Raw genomic sequence first — 24,359 nt, 5'->3', positions numbered from 1 at the left:
CGAAGGCTGATTGGTCGGGGCTAGAGAGGTGCTGCCTTTTCATTGGTTCAAAGGCAATTCTACAGCCTGTGTCACAAGCAGGCGGAGAAGGCGCGCAGGCGCACTTGCTCCGTAAGGCCCCGGAAGTGGTGGAGCCAACGGCCCGACACACCCGTGCCGTCCTAGCTCCCGCGGTGTTCTCTGGATCTCACATTTGTCCGTAAAGCACCAGTTCTTTGGCGTCAGGGTTGTCGCGGAGTAGATAAAGTTGAAGGAGGTGAGTGAGACTTTCGATCGTGCCCGTAAGTAAGATGGCGAGAAGGGCAGGAGCAAGTTGGGAGGTGCGGATCGATAGCGCAGCGCTCGGCGCGACGCTCATTGCGCGTGCGCAGTGAACGTACGCACGGAGCGATCGATCGAGCGGGATTCGCGCCTCCATTTTTCTAGGAGAGAGCGGGAGACCGAGAGAGCGGGACCAGCGGGTATGGGGATCGAGGGTTGCGTGGAGAGTGGCTGGTGCGGTCGGCTGGGACCTTTGGGGGACCATCGGGAGGACCAGCGCGCGGCGAGAAGGATCATTAGTGAGCGGGCTGGCGTGCGCCCTGAGTTGCTGGACTCGGCCTGCGCTGTCCCTCCTTTTCCTTAATGGCCTTGCTCACACTCTCCCTTCCATCCTTCGTTCGCTTCGGGGTCATAGCGGAGCGTTCGGTGAGGGGGCGTCTGTGTTCTCGCCCTGGTCCTTCTTCCAGCTCCAGGTACAACTTGTCCTGCAGTGGGCTCTTCCTGCCCTCGGCTATAGCCCCTTCATCTGCCAATTTGGAGATGGTAATTACCTGTTTTCTAGTCCAGCGAGCGAACGTTCTGTGGGAGTTAAGAGGGCTTCGTCCTCTCTTTTCTTATTTAATCTCTTGGTACGCCGGTTGATGCGCCTAACGTAAGTGAAGAGACAGGATGGAATAGTGGTCAAGCTCTGGGTTCTGATGTGGGCCGTCCTGGTGGCCACTTTAACCTTGGACGAGTTACAAAGCCATATTTTCCTTGCAGTGTTCACTGATTTCTTTTAGCGGCTTCACCATCTCTGTTGTGTTCTAGTGTTTACACAAGCATGGATTTATATGTATTTGCTCAACCCCCATCAGTACAGCACAGTAAGAGCACAGGCTCTGGGTTAGGATCCAGGCTCTGCCATTTACAACCTGTTGAATCCTGGGTGAGTTAACCTTTCTGGCCCTCCGGTTGCCCATCTCTAAAATGTGATTGAAGGAGGGTTGAATGAGGTATGCATATTTGTTGCTTACACCATGTGTATTATGTTGTGGTCTGGCGTGCATGCTCAGTCATGTCCAATTCTTGTGACCCCCATGGACTGTAGCCTGCCGGGCTCCTCTGTCCATGGGATTTCCCAGGCAAGAATACTGGAGTGGGTTGCCATTTCCTCCTCCAGGGGATCTTCTCGACTCAAGGATCCAACCTGGCAGGCAGTTCCTTACCACTGTGCCACCTGGTTATATGCTGTCTTGAATGTTGAATGAATTTTAGCTAGCTTTTTTAATATCATTAAGGTTTTAAGGAATAGTACAAGCAGTGGTTAGTAACACCGTCTCTAGAGTCAAACCGCCTGCATTCCAATCCTGATTCCTCCCAGTTCTGAGACCTTGGGCAGGTTATATCCCCTCCTCACCTGTAAACAAGATTACTGGACCTCTTTCACAGGATGTGGTTGAGGTTTGAGATGAAACATGGTCAGCAGTCAGTAAATGTTAACTGTTCTTATGATCAGTAGCCTCAGTAAGTCTCCAGAGAGCATTGTGTAGTTAAAAACATTGTTCCCCACCCCTTTACTACAATCTCCCCCTTTCAGAATTACCCCTGTGTAGTGCAACAGTACTAGGAGGTACTGGTGTTAATAGACTGCTGACCACCCTTCTTTCTCATATTATCTCTCCGGTGGTCTGTCTTTGAATTTTCTTCTCTGCCACAGCCACCTGTCTGCCAGTGGTTTTTATTATTTATTGTTTCCCATCTCCGGTGTCTGTACAGACCTACACATACGTACAGAGGTTGATTTTTATAATCAGATTATCTAATCATGTTCACCAGTTGGAGTTCTTTTTTGTTCTTTTTTTTTTCCCCCATAAACCCGAAAACCAACCATTATTTACAATTTTCTCTTTTGCTTTCTGAGACTGAGAACTTGTAAATCAAAGTGCACAGTCCTTCCAATTTTTCCATTTTTTTAAATAGTTGTTTTCGCCATATCCTGTTTGCAAATATTTTATTAAGCAATGCTTTCCAAAGCAACTTGACTTAGTTTTCATTGCATGATAGCTTTTTTGCCCTTATGTTTTGATATACTGCCTAATTAAATTATGTAACATAACAAGCTCCATTGTCTTAAAAGGTGCTTTAAGAATAACCATAACTGACCTTAGTAAAGTAACAACTTAGGCTGGTGGAAACAACAGTGTCTGGGGCATCCACAATAGCAGCTTTCTTACCTATTACAACATTACCAGTGTTTTATTAGCAGAAGAAATGGAAGATTCTGAGGATTGCAGTGAAGAATTAAAGTCGCAGGTGGCTAATTTGGCAAAGAAACAATGAAGAGAGGTCTAGCTGTAAATGTTGGCTGATATGTTTTGAGCTGTTTGTGTGCCACTGTGCACAAAAGAATCTACATGCACCATCATGTTTAACCTTCTCTGACTTGAGAGCTGAGGCCCCTGATCTCAGAGAAACATAGTTGCCAACCGAAGAGAATGCTGGTAGAGCTGGGATTTAAACCCTGACCAGATTCCTTTGGTGTTTCTGTGGTTTACTCCTGCTTTTGCCCTTCATTATCACCTGTTTTCTTACAGCTGGCAGGAAAATTATCTTCCTCTTCTCCAAGATGTACAGAACCAAAGTGGGCTTGAAGGACCGCCAGCAGCTGTACAAGCTGATCATTAGCCAGCTGCTCTACGACGGCTATATCAGCATTGCCAATGGTCTCATCAATGAAATCAAGCCTCAGTCTGTGTGTGCACCCTCAGAGCAGCTCCTGCATCTCATCAAACTTGGTAACTTGTGAATGCAAATTCTTCATTGAGCCCATGACAGTTTCAGATGTTTTTCAAGATGATTGCCCTTTCATTGTAGTGCTAGTATGTATCAAGTACAGTGCTAGATACTGGCTGCTGCTGCTGCTAAGTTGCTTCAGTCGTGTCCGACCCTTAGCGACCCCATGGACTGCAGCCTACCAGGCTCCTCCGTCCATGGGATTTTCCAGGCAGGAGTACTGGAGTGGGGTGCCATTGCCTTCTCCGCTAGATACTGGAGGAGTAAACAAAGTCCAGATAGTGAAGGTTTTGAGCTGATTCTGTCTAGCCTCTGAATCTTTATATGAATTATCTGGCGCTTTCTACTGTTCTATTTATTATTGCTTCAAATCTCAACTCAAATGTCATCTCAGAGTCTTCCTCATCTCTTCTAAAATAACTTGGAACATCTTCCCCATATCTCCCCATTTGCTCTGAAACAACAGTCCTATTTCCCTCATTATAGAATCACTGTCTGAAATTTTCTTTATCGTTTAGAGTTGTTGTTTCCCTCACAATCCTTAACCTCCCACTGAAAGACTGAAAGTTTAATAAAAACCTTGAACTTTGTCTTGTTCAACAGTGTATCCTGGTGCTTGCCTGTGTCATAGAAAGCAATAAGAATTACCACACATGTTAATACCCTTCGACTTGGCAATGTAAATTGTGAGATTAGCCTGGGGAAATAGAATGATTTCCACTGAAATGCACAACAATATGGAATTGGTTATAATGGTTCTCTATCCATAAAATTGGATCCAACAGTGTGATGTGGATGAACATTTATTACACTGACCAGGTGTTTGTTCTGTATGGTTAAATGACCAAGTAAGTCACACCACGTTATATGGTGTGGTTTTATTTTTGTTTTAAGAAATGAAACAACCGTGTGCATGGAGAAAGGCTCAGAAGAATTCATATCACCATGTTAGCAGTAATTATCTCTGGGTGATATATCATACAAGGTTATGTTTATTTTTTTGTTCATCTGCATTTCTGATTTTTCCTATACTAATCAACATTGTTTGTACAATGTCAAGTTATTTTTAAATTCAAAATGCATATTGATTGACTTTATTCACAGCTTAACACTTGTTCAAAGATGTTTCACTAGTGCTACTACTAACAGTTTGTCTGATTTAATGAGCTTCAAAACTGCTAATGACAGATCTCGACACTCAAAATATTAAAATTCAGAACAGGAAAAAGTGGGCTATTTAACTACAGAAGTGCTTTTTTTCAGCTTGTGTAGTTGTGGTTAAAGTAGAACATTTCAGAGGCAAGTATCTGGAGAGAGGACTTCAACTAGTGGAGCCTAACCTCCCACAACCCATATTGCATTACAGCCTTGTCACTGTGTGTGCCCCCAGCTCAACATACGTAATTCTGTACAGTATTAAGTGTCACGTGGCTCCAAGAACTAATATATTGACATTGGCAAACAGCATTCCCGGTTTGGATCAAGAACTTTGCCTCGTCCTTTTAAAATGATGTTTTTCCATGCCTTTCATTTTTACTGCTTTCAGGAATGGAAAATGATGACACCGCAGTTCAGTATGCAATTGGTCGGTCAGACACAGTTGCCCCTGGCACAGGAATTGACCTGGAGTTTGATGCAGATGTCCAGACTATGTCCCCAGAGGCGTCAGAATACGAAACCTGCTACGTCACATCCCACAAAGGACCCTGTCGCGTAGCTACCTATAGTAGAGATGGGCAGCTAATAGCTACTGGATCTGCTGATGCATCCATTAAAATCCTGGACACAGAAAGAATGCTGGCCAAAAGCGCCATGCCGATCGAGGTGAAGATTCCAGTCACATCTTACTGTTTACCTTCTGTGGTCCCTTCTTGGAAGAATGAGAGTGAGTACACTTAGAGTTTGTCTTCTCTCCTTGTTGGCCTAGGTCATGATGAACGAGACTGCACAACAGAACATGGAAAACCACCCAGTGATTCGAACTCTTTACGACCACGTGGATGAAGTCACATGTCTCGCCTTCCACCCAACAGAACAGATCCTCGCCTCTGGTTCAAGGGATTATACTCTTAAATTATTTGATTATTCCAAACCGTCCGCAAAAAGAGCCTTCAAATACATCCAGGTGAGGAATGTTTGGTTTCCTTAAATACAGTGAGCTGATGTGTGACTCTTCTCTTTCTAAAAGTCGTCTCAGTGGTCATCCTGTAAACAACGAGGAGGATGCGTTGCCTGCCACAGATGGCACGGCTCTCGCGCTGTCAGGCGCCAACTTCCTCTGGCCACTCACGGTTCAGAATTCACATCACTCTTTAAAGGTTGCAGATTCTTGCTTAAAGACAAAACATAACCCAACTTCTCTACAGTGTAACTTATGGGAATTACAAAATTATTTAGTTGAGATGCTCAGGTATTTGCCAAAAAAGCAACATTTGGTTGCCTTATTTTGAATATGCAGTTCAGACCTTCTGGTGTTTTAGTGGTGGCTTCTACCTCAATATTTGGAGCCCTGGGACAAAGAAGCTATTTTTGGGGGCATATCTTAGTTCCCTGACCAGGGATCAAATCTGTGCCCCCCGCAGTGGAAGCACAGAGTCTTAACCACTGGACTGCTAGGGAAGTCTTAAGGAGCTATTCTTAAAGTACAGTTGTTTATCTTTATTCACTAATTGTATATGAATGTATCGTGTGTGTGTGTTAGTCTCTCAGTCACGTCCATTTCTTTGCAACCCCATGGATTGTAAGTACAACCCGTCAGGGCCCTCTGTCCATGGAATTCTCTAGGCAAGAGTGCTGGAGTAGGTTGCCGTTTCCTTCTCTGAGGGATCTTCCCGACCCAGGGATTGAACATGGGTCTCCCGCATTGCAGGCAGATTCTTTACTGTCTGAGTCACCAGGGAAGCCCCACAAATGTATCATAGATTGATAATATTCTATTGTGAGTTCACCCATTGTTTATTTGAAAATAAGCTCACTTCTGTGCTCTTTGAAATAATCTTACCAGTAAATAGTTTTGGAAATCTTTGTTTAAATGATTCTCTCAGTAAATTCTTTGTTCTTCTCATGGCTGGGTAATATCTGGTCATTGTTTTATGGATTCTCTGCATTGGCCAGATATTCTCCGCATTTCCTCTAGGTTTAATAGTGGTTCCCCCCCTTCTCTCCTGACAGGAGGCTGAAATGTTACGCTCCATCTCCTTTCATCCTTCTGGAGACTTTATACTTGTGGGGACTCAACATCCAACACTTCGACTTTATGACATCAACACATTTCAGTGCTTTGTCTCTTGCAACCCTCAAGATCAGCACACCGATGCCATATGTTCAGTGAATTACAATCCTAGTGCCAATATGTACGTGACTGGTAGCAAGGATGGCTGCATCAAATTATGGGATGGCGTCTCAAATCGATGCATCACAACGTTCGAGAAAGCACATGATGGCGCAGAAGTTTGTTCTGCCATCTTTTCGAAAAATTCTAAATACATTCTGTCAAGTGGAAAAGATTCTGTAGCTAAACTTTGGGAAATATCAACAGGACGAACGCTGGTCAGATACACAGGTATGTAAGATGTTGATATCAATTCACGTTTCTGAGGCGTTTTAGTTTCCAGAACTTTCGAAACAAATCCACACAGTAAATCCATGTGAATCAAACAAGAGGCAGAAAAGCTGGAAGTAGAAGCCAGCTCTCAAGTTTCTTGACTTGGCTCCTCTCAGAGTGTTAACAGCTAAAATTAGATCTGATTCCATGCAAGTAACACGAGAGTTTGGAGGTTCATTTGTTTACCCATGGCCTGCCTGTTTCCCACAAAAACACGAACGTAGTGCAGAGAAAACCCTCAGTGAGTGAGAGGGAAGATCTTGGCTTGTGCCTGAATAGAGGAAGCCCCCAAAAGAGACCTCAAGTGTTCTGGAGCTATATAAATACACAATGAAGTCAGTCTGATTCTCTGATTAATTCACATTGGTCTCTGGTTGTAACGGCTATGCCAGAGCTCTTTTTACAAGATCCCTAGCAGTCAGTGTTCAGGTCTAATTATTTGATTGTGAGTGTTAAAATACTGTGTTTCATTCTTTTGATCCTCGTAGCAGCAAAGGCTGTTTGGTGGAAAACCAGCTAGTTTCCTCTGTTGTGAGTTGTTTGTGTTACACACTGAAATTACTGTGACCAGAACTTAAAACTCATAAGAAAACAACATTATTGTAAGGGATCTCCTGGGGTGCTAGTAAGCAGAGAAGATTGGAGAGTTAGTGACCTGGGGACCGCTAGGGTGCAGCATAACCTACTTTAGGATTATCTCATGGTGACCAGAGTCAGCTTCCTCCCTGGCTTCTACTGTAGCTGGTGCAGCACGGAGGAGTCATTTTTGTTTTAGGAATGTTTAGAACATTTTTATGGTTATATGTGGTTGATTGGTTTGTTTTGCTAGAGGATTGGGATTTGGTTTTTAAATGAGATTATACTGAATTTATATGCAAATTCCCTTTTTTCCTAATTCACAGTTTAAGACCCCTTCATGTCAGCACTTTTGGATCTGTTTTTCCAGTTTCAATGTTTAGTTAGAATTCAAAGGGCTCTTGAAATAATGAAAGAGAAGGGAAAACTATCAAGTAAATATTAGACATTTTGATGTTAAAAGTTAATTTAAAACACTGTAAACAAAATTAAAATGCTGGACTTGGGAGGAAATAGCCATAGCATATGTAATAAACATGTCAGATATTGGTCAGTGAACCCAACAGAAGATGACCAACTTCACCAAAAATCTAAGAAACAAAAATGGAAGTATCCTTTTCTTGCTCATCAGATTTTAGGAATTTAAAAGATTGGTATTATCTAGTATCAATAAACATTTCAGGAAATCACATATTGTTAGGAATATCAATTGGTAAAATATTTCTGAAGGGCAACTTGGTGTCACAGATCAAAATTTTAAATATACATATATTTTTGGCCTGCTATACCCACTGTTAGAAATTTAAGAGTCTTGGGAAGCATGCACGCACACTCATAGTAATGTTTGTTGGACACTGAGCCTGCCAAGTGGAGTGGACATCACACCTCCTTTTAATCCCCACAGCATCCTGAGGACAGGTGCTCTGATTATCACACAGAACAGATGAGGCCTGGGGATGTTAAGTCATTTGTTCAGTGTCAAGTCCAGAATAAGTACTGAGTCCGTATCCAACACCACAGTGTGTATTTTTACCCATTGAGCTGTATTCCCCTCTTTGTAGATCTCCACCACATGCAGTATGCTCTGACTTACATAAATTACAAATGAGTGTACAATGCACAGAGATATTTGGAAAAGTTTCTCATCAAAATGTTAACCCTGGGTATAAGGTTATTGGACAGATTTTTTTTTTTTTTGTAATAGTTTATGTAATACTTTAAACATAAAATACGATTTTTTATTCATGGTCATTAAAAAGCATAAAACTTCCTTCTGGAGAGTGGCTGCCCATATATCCCAGTGCTTCTAGTGCTGGGAATTTAATCCCAAAGAAATATCTCCACCAAGAATGTTTATCACAGTATCCCAATTGGATATAAACTAAAAAGGATCGTTAAGTAATGGTGCTTCCAAACAGTGTGATACTTTGCAGCTAGGAAAAAAGCATGGAGAAGTGTACCCAACATGAAGTTAGATAATGTGGCACCACTTGTATATTCTTTTTCTTTTTAAGGTGTTTTTACGCCTGAAATACATCAGAATATTAACAGAGTTGTATTGGGAGGTGGGCCCAAAAGTGATGTTCTTTTTTCATATATGTGTATTTTTTAAGAGTTTCCAAAATTGCACAATAAATGTGTATTACTTCAACAATTAATGCTGTGTTTATATCAGTACAGCTAATAACAAAAGTAGAACAGTCTGATGTCTAAGATGTGAACTTGGAAAGCTGGCCCTGGCGCCCAGGCCCCTAACCTCTCGGTCTCTGCGCAGGTGCTGGCTTGAGCGGGCGGCAGGTGCACCGGACGCAGGCCGTCTTCAACCACACGGAGGACTACGTGCTGCTTCCTGACGAGAGGACCATCAGCCTGTGCTGCTGGGACTCGCGGACGGCCGAGCGCCGGAACCTGCTCTCCCTGGGCCACAACAACATTGTGCGCTGCATTGTGCACTCACCCACCAACCCTGGCTTCATGACCTGCAGCGATGACTTCCGGGCGCGATTTTGGTACCGGAGGTCAACCACGGACTAGATCTGCCTGTGCTCAACAGGGTTCTTTTCTCAAAGACTCTGCCCTCTTCTCCACCAGCCCCCCTCCTGTGTCCGTCACCAGCTTCAGTAGTAAGTCATCGCTCCATCTCCGGCGGTTGTGCTGCCACCTCTACATCCTTCTGGGATTTGTATGAAAGAATCTTTTTTTACCTTGATGGAGAATCATGGTGGAAAAAGTTGGAAACAGATCTGTGCGGTTGTTCTGCACTCACTGATTATTACAGTGTGATTTTCATCAGTTTTGTAAATAACAGGACTTTCTATTTCTCTATAGACTCTTGATCATTTGAAGGATAGGGTATTAAAGTGCTTTCTGGATCCCACGTGGATCTGTCATGAGGAATGTGCATCCGGTTATTTTTGTTAGCTTCTGTGCCTGTTCTGCATCCTCCTTGTATATTTTCAAAATACATTTCAGCAGAAACATAGGCATACAGCTAAGAGTTTTATGCCACATTAAGTTCATTTTAGAAAATCTATCAACTCTGTCCTAAAATGACATCATTCTGATAATAAAGGTCAGATCTGCAACTTGACTGTCAACACACTTTTCACTTCAGTAAAATGAGTGGCCGGCTTTTCCTAAAGATTCGTAGGAGGTGTGTGTCCCAGCACACCTCCCTCATAGTCTTTTCACAACCTAAAATGCTTATTGTCAGTAAAATGACCTTGTTACCCTTTGATGGGAAACATTGACAGTATAGTCGATCTAATCAAAATTAGGTGAGCCGGCTACTGCTGTCAGGTGTTGCTTATCGTCAGGAATGATCTCTATCAGTTGACTTTCTCCTTACGTGATTTTAAATCTTAGCTTTCAGTTCCCTTCAGCATGTACCATGACTGCTCATCTTGGATGCACCCAGCAGCAGTGTTCTCAGAATTTTTTTCCTTTTTTTTTTTTTGCAATTAACCAAATAATACAGGTTTTCTTATTCTTAGAATTTTTTATATAGTGACAATACTTCTCTGGATTCAATTCTAGCCTCGTTGAAGAGCCCTGAGCTCCTCTTACAGACAGATGTTCTGGTTTATCATTATCCCCCAATACAGATACCTCATGATCTGAGTAGGAGTACCTAGGAATACAATCCGGGATTATTTGATAAAGATAATAAATAGACTAATTGTTTTATGTTATAGGAATTTATAGTCTTCTGAAGTTTACTGTTTAAAACTTCTGCTTTAGACATCATCCTTAAGGATCATTTTAACTCTTTGATCTATAAAACAATTTTCATGTTAAGTCACAGCTTATAGTTCAGGTTTCCAAAGAGCTATATTTTTGGGTCCGTAGTGAGTATTTATTTTGTGTCCTGATTCTCCAGTATTTGAGCTTGGCCATCTGTGGGTGCCGTTTTTATAAGACTGAAAGAAACCTGCTGAGTAGATTAAAGGATAACTAGTTCTACCCAAGAATTTACCAACCAAAACTACCCACATTTTCCGACTTTCAGCCTTCGAAACAGTAAAGTCGAGGTCTAACTTTTCTGCTTCTTATCTCTGAGATATACTGGGATGAACACACTACACTCTTGATACTGGTTCCATTGGACCTTTTTAACTGTTCATGAATTGAAATGATAATGCCTACTTTTTTTCAGCTTTTGGAATAGTCTCAGCAATGTGTCTGTAGTGTCAGGACTTCTGTTTACAAGATCAAGATGTTTCCATGTGTTTCCAAAATAACTTCTTTTTAAAATTTTTCTTCTTTTAAAACTCACATTCATGTTTCGAACTAGTGTAAAGGGACTTGGTTTCCTCACATCGTTAATTATACCACAGAACACCGTGACATGCAGAGGCTGAGTCACATTCAGTCAAGATCAGAACTTACAACTTCAGTGTTATTTTTTTTTAAAGATACGTGATTTCTAAAATAAACTTTTTATATATAATGATCACTTAAAGCTAGTTCATTTTTGGGGGAGAGTTCTCTTGCATGTTTCTGTGTTAAAACATAAAGTCTTGAACAGCCGTTGTGAGTTTGGATTGATACTTCATCTTTGCTCTTCTATGAATTTAAAATTTTGAGTATAATCTGTTTCTTTAGATCATTCAGAGAAATCTACCTTTTGTCTTAAGCTTTGGTTTCCCTTGCATGCATGCCTGCATTCTCAGTTGCCCAGTCATGCCCAGCTCTTTGTCACCCGATGGACTGTAGTCCGCCAGGCTCCTCTGTCCGTGGGATTTTCCAGGCAAGAATACTGGAGTGGGTTGCCATTTCCTTTTCCAGGGAATCTTCCCAACCCAGGGATCAAACTCAAGTCTGCTGCATTGGCAGGCAGATTCCTTATCACTGAACCACCCGAAAGAAGAGATTATTGGGGGGAATCCCAAATCTCAGATCTCTTAAGGGAACTAATTTCTCTTCCAGGCAATAGTTTCCTTTTCTGTGATTGAAGAGCTTATCAAAATCATCCCCAATGTGCATTTGCATCAGTGAAGCTCCTTTATTAAAAACACATCATGATATAAACAGAATTGGGGGAGGGGGAAGACACTGACTTCTGGGGGGAAACATGCTTTTGAGAGAAACAGCAGGCCAGGATCCTCCGAGAACCCCTTTCAGTACAAACCTGAACAGATTTCATTTTTAATCACTAGATAGCTGAGCTAGCAAGAGAGTGAGGGAGTTCCTGAGGCAGACCCCACCACACAGCCCACATCCAGAGCACTAACAGTGACAGCTGCTGGTAGCACCACGGACATTGGTAGTCCCTTGTAGCCTAGACTCTTTGAGCTCTTGAGCCTTCACAAGGTAGGAACTTTGATCAAGACCCAGAAAGAAAACCCAGAACCCAAAAGGTGCTTCCCCACACCAGCTAAAAGGTGATGTTGACAAAATCCCCACCTCAGAGAAAGAGGAATCCCACCTACAGCACTGGCTCAGGTTTGTGGAAGAGGGTCTGTGGTGTTGGCACGGGGGAAGGCTGTTGAGAATCCCCCGTCCACAAGCTGTTGGCTCCTTGAGCAAGGCTAGAACAAGTCACACCGCTTAGTGATTTAGAGAAACCTCTATGTGGTTTCAAGCTGAGAATTTAAAGCAGCTCCAGCTGGTAGTGGAGTGTCAGGGTAGCACTTCTCTACAGCCGGGGTCCCCAAACTCCCGGATCTAATGCCTGATCTGAGGTGGAGCTGATAATAAAGTGCACAATAAATGTAAAGCGCTTGAATCATCCTGAAACTGTCCCCCCCACCCCAGTTCACGGAAAAATTGTCTTCCATGAAACCCATCCCTGATGCCAAAAAGGTTGGGGACTGCTGCTCTTCAGAAGAGCACATCTTAGTCCCAGGCCTCAATAACTTTTCCCAGAGAAGCTCTAAGAATTGTTTTCAGGGGCTTCCCTGGAGTCTCAGTGGTGAGGAATCCGCCTGCCAATGCAGGAGACATGGGTTCGATCCCTGATCCAGGGAGATCCCACGTGCTGCAGGTCAACTAAGCCCATGTGCCACAACTACTGAAGCCCAAGTGCCCAGAGCCCATGTTCCCCAACAAGAGAAACCACTGCGATAAGAAGACCTCGCACTGCAACTGGAGGGTGGCTCCCACTCGCAGCTAGAGCAAGCCCATGCACAGCGACGAAAACCCAGCGCAACCAAAAATACAACTAAATGAACCTTTTTAAAAAGATAATCACGTGTTCTTGAGTGTAAGAAACAGCCACGGTGATGAGAATCAGCAAAAATGAGACAGTGGAATTAGCAGGTGCACGATAGGTAAGTATTGTGTAGAATACGTCTGAAAAACTAAAACAATAAAATGGGGTCAAGGATCAAGAGACTTTAAAAGTAACCGAGTAGATTTGAACAACAAAATAACTTGAGAAAAACTTTCAGCATTTCCGTAGCTTTCGTACCTTTTGTCTTTGCCCTGTGCCTTTGTCTTCCTTTTCCCTTTAGTGGGTGTTGTCATCTATGAAGACTCTTTCCCAGTCATTTTCTGGCCAATTATCTCTTCCTTTCCTGATTGCTCCCCCATAATTGACTACTGGCTCGTGGCATCATTTTCTGCATTCAGCCTTGCCCTCCAGCTTTACACACCTTTCTCCACCTGTAGCGTTTCCTCTGTGTCCTTTTTTTCGAGTCTTGCTCTGATTCCTTTTTCCTCTCAACCTTGGGATCAAAATTCAGGCTATTAAGCTGAGCTATCACTAATTATAATACCTGCAGTATCTCAGTCTTCCCAGTATTATCCCTATACTCGGGTTTTTAGATGAATTTGTTGGCAATTTATGAAATCCTACTTTGACCAAAGGAGCTCCTTTGAGTTACCTTCTTGAGGTTACAATCTGCCAGTTAATCAGGTGATTATCTGGCTTCCCTGGCAGTCCAGTAGTTAAGACTTCGACTCCCAATGCAGGGGGTTCGGGTTTGATCCCTGGTCAGGGAGCTAGGATCCCACATGCCTCTGGGCCAAAGAACCAAAACAGAAAACAGAAACAATATTGTAACTAAATCAATAAAGACTTTTTAAAAAATAAATAAAGCAGCACAGTCTGAAATGTTCTGCCAGGACTTTAATGCTCTGGACATTCTGAGTCTGGTGTTCGGCTGGACTTTAAAAAATCAGGTATTGAACTGACATTCATACAGCTGGATGGCTGAAAGTCTACACGAAAACAGTATAAAAGCATATGAAAAAGAGCTCAGTACACAAAACAATATGCCTTTCTGCACATTTATTAGGAGTTATGAAAATGATCAGACTCCCTAAGTTCTGAAAAGAAACTCAACTCAAAATTCTGTTCTCAGGGACTTCACTGGTGGTACAGTGGCTAAGACTTCACGCTGTCAATGCAGGGGGCTTGGGTTTGGTCCCTGGTCAGGAAACTAGATCCCACATGCCACAACTAAAGATCTGGCATGCCGCGGTGAAGATCAAAGGTCCTGTGTGTCTCAACTAAGACCCAGCACATCCAAATAAATAATAAAAATTAACAAAAGAAAATACTGTTCTTAGGAGCACATTACTTAAGAGAAGCGGGGATTACCTTATTAGAAGCTCTCTCACTTGGTTCTCTTATTCTGTTTCAACCTTTGGTCTGTGGGATATTGCGAAAACAACCCAATTTCCTAGAATAATCAACTCTCGCAATGTTGAGTTAAAATGTAAATATGAATGGACTGCAGCAAAATGTCTACAGCTTTCCGTTCAGAAAAATCATAGCTGATCAAACAGGAGTCTGAGAAGTCAAGCCCCTCATTCACAAAATACCACGTTGAATGTCTATGCAGGGGTGAGTATTTAATTTTAGGGTCAAATCCTATTAGTTTTGTTTTTTGGTTCAGACTGTTTTTCCTTGAAAAAGACATGCAAATGACAGCATTCTAATCTGTATAGGGAACTTCAGGGTCAGTCCTTCAGGATTGGGAAGAATTGCTGTCTGGAATTCACCAAGGTGATGGGAACCATCCAAACTTGAATTGGTGTGAAATCTGTCTTTTCCAGGAGACTTGGGTTCAGCGTCTATACCTGTTCATCACTTGGACAAGTTTGTCCAGCCTTTCTACTTTTTTTCAAATAGATGCAAACGTCAACAATACAATAGAAAACAGTGGTTGTCAGTGTGGAGAGGAAAAAAAGGAGTGACTGCTGATAGGTATCGTCTTTCTCATTGGGGTGATGAAAAAGTTCTGAAATTAAATAGTGATGATGGTGCACAACTGATGATGATGCACAACATATTCAGATGCATAATTCTGAATATACTAAAAAAAAAAAACACTGAATCATACTTCTGTGGTATATTAGAGTGAAGTAGTGAAAGTGTTAGTCGCTTCAGTCAAGTCCGACCCCTTGCAATTCCATAGACTGTAGCTGGTTAGGCTCCTCCGTCCGTGGAATTCTTCAGGCAAGAATACTAGAGTGGGTTGCCATTCCCTTCTCCGAGGGGTCTATGTGAATTATATGTTAATAAAGCTGTTACTTTTTAAAATTCAATATCAGCAGTACAGTACAATGAATCCACATGGATCCATCACTCAGACTCCCCAATTTTCAGCTCATGCCCAGTATTGTTCTAATTACCTCTATCCACTTTCCCCTTGAATTACTTTGAATTTGCAATTTTTGTCTGTAATATTTCAGTGTATATCTCTGAGAGATAAGGGCTTTTAAAAATGCAATCATAACATCATTCCATTTCTATACATAAGAAGCATCAGAGTTTGGTTTCACAGATTTCCTCGCTGAAAACGTGAACCTCAGCCGTAGCTGGACAGTGCTTGCCTCTTCCTTATAAGGTGCTCCATGACCCAAGGTCACCGACACAGAGGAGCTGGTAAAGTCAGAAGAAAGCAGGGGCAAACAGGTACACCTGAGAGAAATGTCCAGATTCATATTTAAAATCATCTGCTATTTTGTAGCGGCCTTTGCCTCACAAATATCACCTGCAGTAGTACCATTTTAATGATTTGTCTCATCTGTAAAGATAAACAGGATAAACAGGATATGCTATGCTATGCTAAGTCGCTTCAGTCGTGTCCGACTCTGTGCGACTCCATAGACGGCAGCTCACCAGGCTCCGCCGTCCCTAGGATTCTCCAGGCAAGAATACTGGAGTGGGGTGCCATTGCCTTCTCCAGCGCATGAAAGGGAAAAGTGAAAGTGAAGTCGCTCAGTCATGTCCGACTCTTAGCGACCCCATGGACTGTAGCCTACCAGGCTCCTCCATCCATGGGATTTTCCAGGCAAGAGAACTGGAGTGGGGTGCCATTGCCTTCTCCAATATGTACCTGTAAAAGATATACAGGTACATCTGTTAGTCCAGGCTCTACACTGACCTGCCCCTGCCTCTCATACCTTACCTTCCATGTGAAGCCTTTCCTAGATTATTCCCTTTTCTATCTCTGTCCTCCTTTCTATGGATCTCCACTTTGAGCTTGTTGCTCAGTCATTTTGTGATGGTTCTGTGTGATCTTTGTTCCTTCCGTCTTATTTGCTCTCATCTATAACATGTCAACCACTTGGCCAGGGAAGTTCCAACAAAGGTAACAATTTAGAATATAGATCGTCTCCCACTGGAAATCAGTCAGCTCTTTCTACCCATAAATCCTTCCTGGTGCTCAGACAGGACAACCAGCAGACAAGACAGGACAACCAGCAGACAAGACAGTAAGTGCTGTAATCACAGGATGGGAAGAGAGAGATAGCTCATTGGAGATGGAACCTGAGCCCAGCTGGAAGGATGGACACCAGCTTGTTTACATGAAATAAAAATACCAACATGCCTAGCATGCCATTTGTGCCCTTGTAGGTCTTCTCTGGATATTTAGTCTGAATTTAAGGAAAGTGGAAAGAATCTTCCTGCAATGCAGGAGCCACAGGAAACTCAGGTACGATTCCTGGATGGGGAAGATCCCCTAGAGAAGGAAATGGTAACCCTCTCCAGTATTCTTGCCTGGGACATCCCATGAACAGAGGAGCCCAGTGGGCTACAGCTCAAAGGGTTGCAAAGAATTGGACATGACTGAGCAACTAAGCATGCACGCACACAAGGAAAGTGGAACAATTTAGCAAGTTGTACTGAATTGCATGATGAACTAGCATTGTGGCTTCAAGTTCAGATGGTGGGCGGGTGAGATTTGAGAGATAATGTACTTGTATTGACAAGTGCTCGGCATAGCCCTGCTGCAGAGACAGCACCCAAAGATGAGGGGGTGGGCAATGAGGGTCAGAGCAGGGGGAAGTGTGTGCCTGACCCAGAAAGATGTGGGAGGAGGTCTCCTGGGTACCGCCTCCCCATCCCCGGAGTCGTTTTCTCTGGCTGTTGCAGGGCAAGTTTTAAGGAGCAAGAAGGAAGAAACACTGACCACTATCAGAAATATGTCCTGGCGGCGTCTAATCAGAGAAATAAGTTTGGTCTGTCCAGTGGGAGTTGTTCCACGATATTCAGGGAATGAGAATGGCGTGCGTTCATACACTCAGCTTTTCAAAGGAGGAACTTCACCCTATAAAGGAGAAGACTATTTTTTTCCCCTTTTGTGGTTTCGCAGAGCAAATGTGTGACAGTCTCTACTCATAGACGTTAGGCATTGAGGAGTGAGGGTGGCCTTGATTTCTCATCTCCCCTCCTTCACCTCTTTTCTTCTCCTCCTTTCCAGAAAGTCTGCCTTCTGGGAGAACCATTCTGACAATTTCCTGTGCTGTCAGATAGCTCCATAGAATTCAGTTTCTGAGAACCAGCCAGAGGCATGCAGTGACATTGCGTAACCGCTTCTGAAGTCAGAGATATCAGCTGCCGGGCTCAGAGGAGCTTGTTCACATGAGCAACATGAAAGGAGCAGGCATCCTGGACGGAGCGCCCAAGGTGAGTGGCCGGGCGATCTGCAGGGGCAGAGGATGGAGCAGTCTGTTTGGGTTAAGGACAGTGGCTGATTTCAGTGCTGAGTTTCTGATGAAGTCGAAGATGTAACAGTAACATGTAAGCTCTAGAGGGGAAAGTTTCATGGGAGTTTAAGTGCAGAAAATACATGTGGTCCTTACCAGTCTGACTCAGAGATGGATGCAAATTATTTTCTAGCAAAACTCAGTGTACATGATTGATAACACAACCCATCTCTTTGTGCCCATTCACCTTCTAACACATTTCTGAGCGAGACACAGGTCTCTGCTCTGGCCCTGAGCCCTCAGCAGGCCTTCCTATGCTATTTTCATGGTACCTTCTATACTGATTTTGCCTGAGCAGAGCTCAAGTCTGTGGCAGGGATCAAAAAGGTTTTGCTATTTAGAAAGTTGAAATGACTGCTTAAAAAACAACAACAACAACAAAAACTGCTCAGACAAGGAAAGTGAAGGCCAGGGTTATTTTGCTACATCTTTTTTAAAATTTTAAGTAGAACAGGAAAAAGAAAAGAAGCAATTATGAAATGGGGAGCTTGATTATGTGATTAAATATGTGATATTTATTATTACAATAATAATCATAGGTGTCATTAGTGAGAGTTACAGCTGAATAACCCACGACAGCCTCTCTTATGTATATTAGCTATCCTAGAATTTTGTACTCAACTATTTTCTTTGAAAAAATTTTAAAGCACTGGGAAAACAGAAAAAAAAAATGCAGTAAACTTGTGCATTATCCTTTACCTAGATTCACTGATTCCAGGCACTTTATCACATTTGTGATCTATTTATATATATTTAGGCACAGGCTACATTCACATTTTCCAGAAATCCAAAAATATCCTTTCTAGCTTTTTTGGCTATTACTATGTCTTTGTGTGTGTGTGTGTTTGTTTTTCTAACCCCAGACTCATTCCAGGATCACACATTTTGTTTGTTAGGTCCCTGTCAACCTTAGTCTAGAACAATCCACTATTTTTTATTTCTTTCATAACGTTGACATTTTCTATGAATATCCAGCTTTATTTTTTTATGATTTAGACTTCTTTTTATTTATGGGCCACTAAATCTGCCCAGTTTCTGCAGCACTTTGCAGCATGTGATTAACATATATATATATATATATGCATGTAACATATATTTGATAGTCTCAGCATCCCCATAAAATTCTATTATCGATATTATACAGATAGTAACAGCTGACCCTTACTGACTGTCCATCTGCCAGGCCTGGTGCTGAGTTTTCTGCTTGCTTTTTCTTATTATATCCTCTTGCCATCTCCACGAGGTAGGTGTGTTATTCTTATCCTCATTTTACAGATGAGGAAAGTAGACCGGATGAGGACAAATGACCTTGGAACGACTTGACAAGGTCATTCACTAGTAAGTAGAATGCCAGGAACCAACCAGGCAGACTGACCCAAGCCCCAGCTCTTAACCACCTCACTCCATCCTGATCCTTAGGCAAGAGGTCCACACTCTTTTCATAAAGAGCCAGACAGTGTTTTATGCTCTGTGGGCCACCTCTGATCTCCAGTGCATATTCTTGTTTGTCTTTACAACCCTTTAAAAATATGAAATCATTCTTAACTCTTGGACTGGTCATGCAGATTTGGTCCAAAGGCTCTAGTTTGCCGACCCAAGTCTTAGATGAATGACATGTGAACTTGTTCAAATGCCCCCACCCAGTAAGGGCAGTCCCAGGGCAAGAACCCAAGTCTTCCACTCCCAGTCCTAAGGCAGCCTCACCTCATGGTTTCCCCAGCATTCCTACAAAACCACCAATACACAAATAAAATAATATACTTTTAAAAATGGCTTTACAAGAGCGGGAGCAGTAACTAAATATCTGCAGGGCTTCTTGTCTTTCACAGTGAAAATTATGTATTAGAATGCCATCTGTTTTAGCACTGTTGATCTACCTCAGTATTTTTAATGCCTACATTGTTGTTTAGGTGCTTCTGATTAGATGGTAACACAGTACTTGAAGGGGTCATGCCATGGGAGTGGTCCCCCGCACTGGGGAATCTGACTTTAAAGCAACCCTGCTTTTCACTCAGGTCACCCCAACACCTCTCATGCCCACATGTCTGCCTGTGCACGTCGGGAGGTGAGCAGAGCCTGCCCTCTCAGACTGTCCCCCAGTGTTGCTGCTTAACAGCCAACCTGGAGTTCCTCGTCAGTAGGATTTCACCTATGTGTGCAGCAGACTTTGTGTAATTGTCTGACTTTTATTAAGTTTCCCCAAACTGTCTTATTAAATGAAGAGAAAAACTGAAAAATAAACGGGATGAAATTAGAGCTAGGAAACACTGACCTCAAACAGGGTCACTGCAACAAAAATAGAGACCATGATGCATTGCCAAGTTGGTAAATCCAGCTTCTCGGTGGACTGTAGCTGACTGGCTCCATGTTCAACTCATTCAAGAAAAGCTAGAAAATTAGGTCTAAAAGGCAAGATGAATAAGTGGTTTTATTAAATATAAGTCCTTGCTTTGGACTTTTGGTCATTTCATAAGTGCCTTATTTGTGTAAATAGAGTCTGTGCGTACTTTTGTGATTCAGTCCCATTGGTTGCAAATTGCGTTTACTTCTGAGTGTGTGTGTGTGTGTGTGTGCATGCATGCACACTTCCACACACTTAGAAGTGATACTGAAAATAGCATCTTTGTCTCCCTGGAGTGAATGTCCAGAAATCGAAAGAGGAATCCTGGGTCAAATAAGCATGGTGGTTATTTTCCATCACTTTCTGAGAATCTCGACTATTTGAAAACCTACTTTCTGTAGTATTTTCTCTACAGTCTAGACATTCTCTCTTATGAGTAGAGCTATAGGCTGTTTGCTCACTTGGTTTTCTGAAGGGAGTTTTCAGACAAGTGTCTTCATTGTATTACTGAAGGGTGGATGGTCCAGAGAACTGATTGAAATCATATTTATGTATTAAGAACTTTTAAACATCCTGAAATGTTCTCAGCATTTCAGATTTCAGCTTCAGTTGAAAAGCAAATGGTCCTGCTGCATCGCACCTCTGAGTGGAATGGTTCCAGATTCAGTCAAGGAGGGTCTACAGTGAAGACTTTGAATTGTTTTTTTAAAAAACCACCAACATTCCCAGGGTTGGTTTAGACCCCGATAGGCTAGGGTGGTGTCAGAGCGTCCACCGGTGGCTGAGACTCTGCTGCTCTGGTGCTTCTGGGCAAGAATGCTCACTGAGGCTTTGTTTGTAAGTGGGGAGCAATTTCAGGCTCTTCTTGTACCTTTAGAAGCTCTTAAGTCGTAAGTGAGACACTTGAAACCCGGTGTTTGTTGAAGAAGAGCAAATGGGATCACGTGCAGAGAGCTCGCCATGGCCCTCAAGGCCTTACCTGATCCACTCCCACCAGCTCCCCTACTGGAGCGAATTCCTCCCTCACCGAATTCCTTCCCCTTCTCCCCTGCCGTTCCTGGCTTGGCATGCTTCTCTCTTCCTGTGGCTGGACCACTGGGTACTCCTCTCAAGCATCTTGCCGGCCAGAGGCCTCTCTGCACCACACTATCTAAACCGCCTCCCTTTCCACACCCACTGCATCATCTCACCATCCTTCTCAGCCTCTCTTATCAAGATGGGAAATAGTTTGTTTCCCGCTCTGGAAAGTCAACTCCATCAGTGATAGATCTGGGCTTTCTCATTCAGCGCTGGAACTTTATGTATTTATTTATAGCTGTGCTGGCTCTTCTTTGCTGCACAAGGACTTCTTTTAGTTGCAGAGAGTGCCGGGGGTACTCTCTAGTTGTGGAGTGCAGGTCTCTCATTATAGTGCCTTCTCTTCTTGCAGAGCATGGGCTCTAGGTGCATGGGCTGCAGTAATTGTGGCTCCTGGGCTCTAGGCTCAATAGTCGTGGTGCACAGGCTACGTTGTCCATGGCACGTGGGATCTTCCCGATCACGAGCAGAACCTGTGTTTCCTGCATTGGCAGGTGGATTCTTTACCACTGAGCCACCAGGGAAACCCTCAGTGCTGCATCTTTAGTGCCTACACACAGTAGGTATTCAAGAAACACTTAGGTGTCTGTGTGTGTGTGAATGAATGGGAGGTTAACAGGCGTGCAGAGCCCTTGCAACACAGCCTTGAGGACAGGAACGATACTTCCTGCTTATCAGATGTCTGGGAACAGAGGTCATCCCTGACTCTCAGCTCTCCTAACACCTACCTGGCCCCAACCTGACCCACCTTTCAACCTAGACACTGGAGAATCACCCGCTCCTTCTCCCGTGATCAGATGTTGCCTTAGGTCTGAGCCTTTGCAACCGAAGTAATAGCCTTAAGGACCGGTGGCCTCCCTCTGACCTTATCCAGCAGCTTGACCCCTTCACCTGCCTCCCAAGGCAGGACAGGATGACACAGCATCCAGTGGAAAACACAACTCATGGTTCACTGTCATCCTTTCACCCAATACATAGTTATCGAGCTCTGGGGATCAGGGTGATCAACAAAGAGCCAACGTCCCTGTGGGGTCAGAAGGTCAGTAAGTCAGTAAAGGGACACAATGATTTCAGATGCTGCTAACTGCCCGAAAGAAAACAAAACAGGGTGACCTGACAGAGGCGACAGATAGAAAGGGCCTCTCTGGAAACCTGAATGATGGGGAAAGTATTCCAGGCAGAAGGAGTAGCAAACGCAAGGGCAGGAATGAACTCAGCAGAGCAGAGTGTCGGTGAAAAGGCCAGTGATGTCAGAGAAGAGTCACAAGGGGAGAAAGTGTCAGAAGCGACATCTGAGGGGTCAGCAGCGTCCTATGCACACTAGGTCTCGTCGACACTGTAAGAACTTGGACTAAGAACTTGAACTGCCGTGGAAACCAGTGGCCTGTTTAAAGCAGAAGGTGCCACGGGCTGTCTTACCTTTTAAAAGATCACTCAGGCTTCTGGGTGCCCACGGACAGTCAGTAGGAGAGAGCAGGAGCAGGAGGTGAGTCAGGAGAGCGAGCAGGGCTTCCTTTTCCATCTCGGATGGTACCCTGCTGTTCTCAGTGCACACGGAGAAGCGCCATTTGCTCTGCCTTTTGAAAAAATAAGACATTTGGTGTTCGAAAGTGTCAGGAGATGTGAACAGAATGAAGTGTAAATAAAGGTATAAATAGCTTTTAGTGAGTTGCATGCGCTAAATAGTTTTTTTTTTTTAAGGAACTGATTTTTTTTTTAATTTTTTAATTGGAGGATAATTGCTTTACAGTGCTGTGTTGGTTTCTGCCATAGAATAATGTGAATCAGCCTTAAGTAGACATATATCCCGTATATATCCCCTTCCTCTTGAACCTCCCTCCCACCCCCCGATTTTTTTTTTGTTTTTTGCCACACTGAGTGGCCTGAGAGATAAGTACCCAGAATAGGGATCGAACCCTTGCCCGCCTGTAGTGGAAGCTCAGAATCTTAACCACTGGACCGCCAGGAAAGTCCCAAGAAACTGATGTTTATTTTTCATCAACTTTATTTCCATTTTCTGTTGAAAATCCTTTCCTTCATTCTACAAATATTAAGCTGGATGCTGCTCTAAATGCCACAGAGAAAAAAGGTTTAGTCCCCTTTCTCAATACTTAATAAATAATCATTAGCATTAAAAATCCAGTACAGAATATATTTCTTTCCCCTGTTTGATAACCTTTAATTGCCTTAACAGGGTATTTACTAAAGAGCTCACTTTGCTGGGGGGGTGGAGGGGGGAAGGAAGCAAAACAGAACATCATCCTTACGCCTAAAGTTAAGAAACGTCTGCTAGGAGACTTTTCAAAGGAAAGTGGCCTGCATGATAATGGAATGGGGAAGCCGCTGTAGAAACATGTGTGGTCATCTTGGAACCGTGATGACTCAGGAAGGAAATGACAAGAGGGGAAATAACTTCAAAGGAGGAAGGTGGGAGGCTGGTAACAACAAAAAATACCCCTACAAGTGATACTCGAAGACTTCAACATGAGTTGCAAAAAGGGGAAGTCATCTGTTAGGAACCATTTCCAAATGCAGTGCTCATGAGCCACGTGTTTAGCGGAATGGGAGAGGGCTCTTGTGTGCCTATGGCCAGGACAGAGTTAAGACCCTGAGTGCAGCATGTGCGCCTGCGCTGAAGAGGGCGGCTCCTCGCAGGGAGGCTTTGCCGATTCTTGAGGCGCCTCTAGGAAGTGTTAATCCTGGGCAAGTCCAGGCGACCCATCTGCCTACTCAGAGTGATTTGTCATGAGTTTATGAATTAGTGAACCGGTTGTTCCTTTTCTTTAAACCATTCCTTCTCAAGGCTTCTCTGGTGGTCCAGTAGTTAAGACTCTGGGCTGCCAGGGCAGGGGTCATAGGTTTGATTCCTGGTCAGGGAACTAACCTTTGCTTCACAAGAGCAACAGCAGTTTTGTTTGTCACATATTTGTTACAGCAGCACATCATTTGGGGGTTGGAGTTGGGGAGAACTAGGGTAAGAAAGCAGTAGAATGCTTCTCTCTTGGAGATATTTGACATCTGGTTAACAAAAGGTGAAAGGTGCTTGGTGGTCCAGCGGCTAAGACTCCAAGCTCCCAGGGCAGCAGACCCTGGTTCAATTCTTGGTCAGGGAACTAGATTCTGCACACCACAACTAAGACCTGTTGCAGCCAGATAAATAAATAATCAATATTTTAAAAAAGAATGCTCACTTGGGTTCAGAATTTAAATTTTCAGGTTGAAAGAGCATGAGAGTCAATTACTAACAGCGAAAACATCAAGTGGCTTCTATACTTTGGGAAA

The 24,359-nt window shown here is 43.3% G+C and overlaps 2 protein-coding genes across 10 annotated transcripts in view; both read left to right on the top strand.

The window, feature by feature from the left end:
* Window positions 1-121: 121 nt before the first annotated feature.
* On the top strand, window positions 122-11,245 carry CSTF1 (cleavage stimulation factor subunit 1). Of its 8 annotated transcripts, none has more exons than XM_081560581.1 (6): window positions 122-256; window positions 2,838-3,038; window positions 4,583-4,860; window positions 4,964-5,161; window positions 6,208-6,598; window positions 8,991-11,245. In XM_081560581.1, the coding sequence occupies exons 2-6, from the start codon at window positions 2,870-2,872 to the stop codon at window positions 9,248-9,250; spliced, it is 1,296 nt and encodes a 431-aa protein (XP_081416707.1). In that variant the 5' UTR covers window positions 122-256; window positions 2,838-2,869; the 3' UTR covers window positions 9,251-11,245. The 8 variants fall into 8 exon arrangements, with proteins under 8 accessions (XP_081416707.1, XP_081416710.1, XP_081416706.1 ...); XM_081560584.1 differs by having other exon boundaries at window positions 2,838-3,045; XM_081560580.1 differs by lacking the exon at window positions 122-256 and adding an exon at window positions 383-461.
* Window positions 11,246-17,528: 6,283 nt separating this feature from the next.
* The window catches only part of CASS4 (Cas scaffold protein family member 4), a 36,049-nt gene continuing 29,218 nt past the window's right edge, over window positions 17,529-24,359 (top strand). For both annotated transcript variants that reach the window (XM_081560572.1, XM_081560571.1), the window contains exon 1: window positions 17,529-17,579. In XM_081560572.1, the coding sequence (XP_081416698.1) occupies window positions 17,535-17,579 (45 nt within the window). In that variant the 5' untranslated portion in view covers window positions 17,529-17,534. The remainder of the gene's footprint in view (window positions 17,580-24,359) is intronic.

The sequence above is a fragment of the Giraffa tippelskirchi genome, chromosome 13 (assembly GCF_054371585.1).
Source record: "Giraffa tippelskirchi isolate mGirTip1 chromosome 13, T2T-mGirTip1v1.2.pri, whole genome shotgun sequence".
NCBI lineage: Eukaryota > Metazoa > Chordata > Mammalia > Artiodactyla > Giraffidae > Giraffa > Giraffa tippelskirchi.
This window is presented reverse-complemented; position numbering and strand designations above follow the sequence as displayed.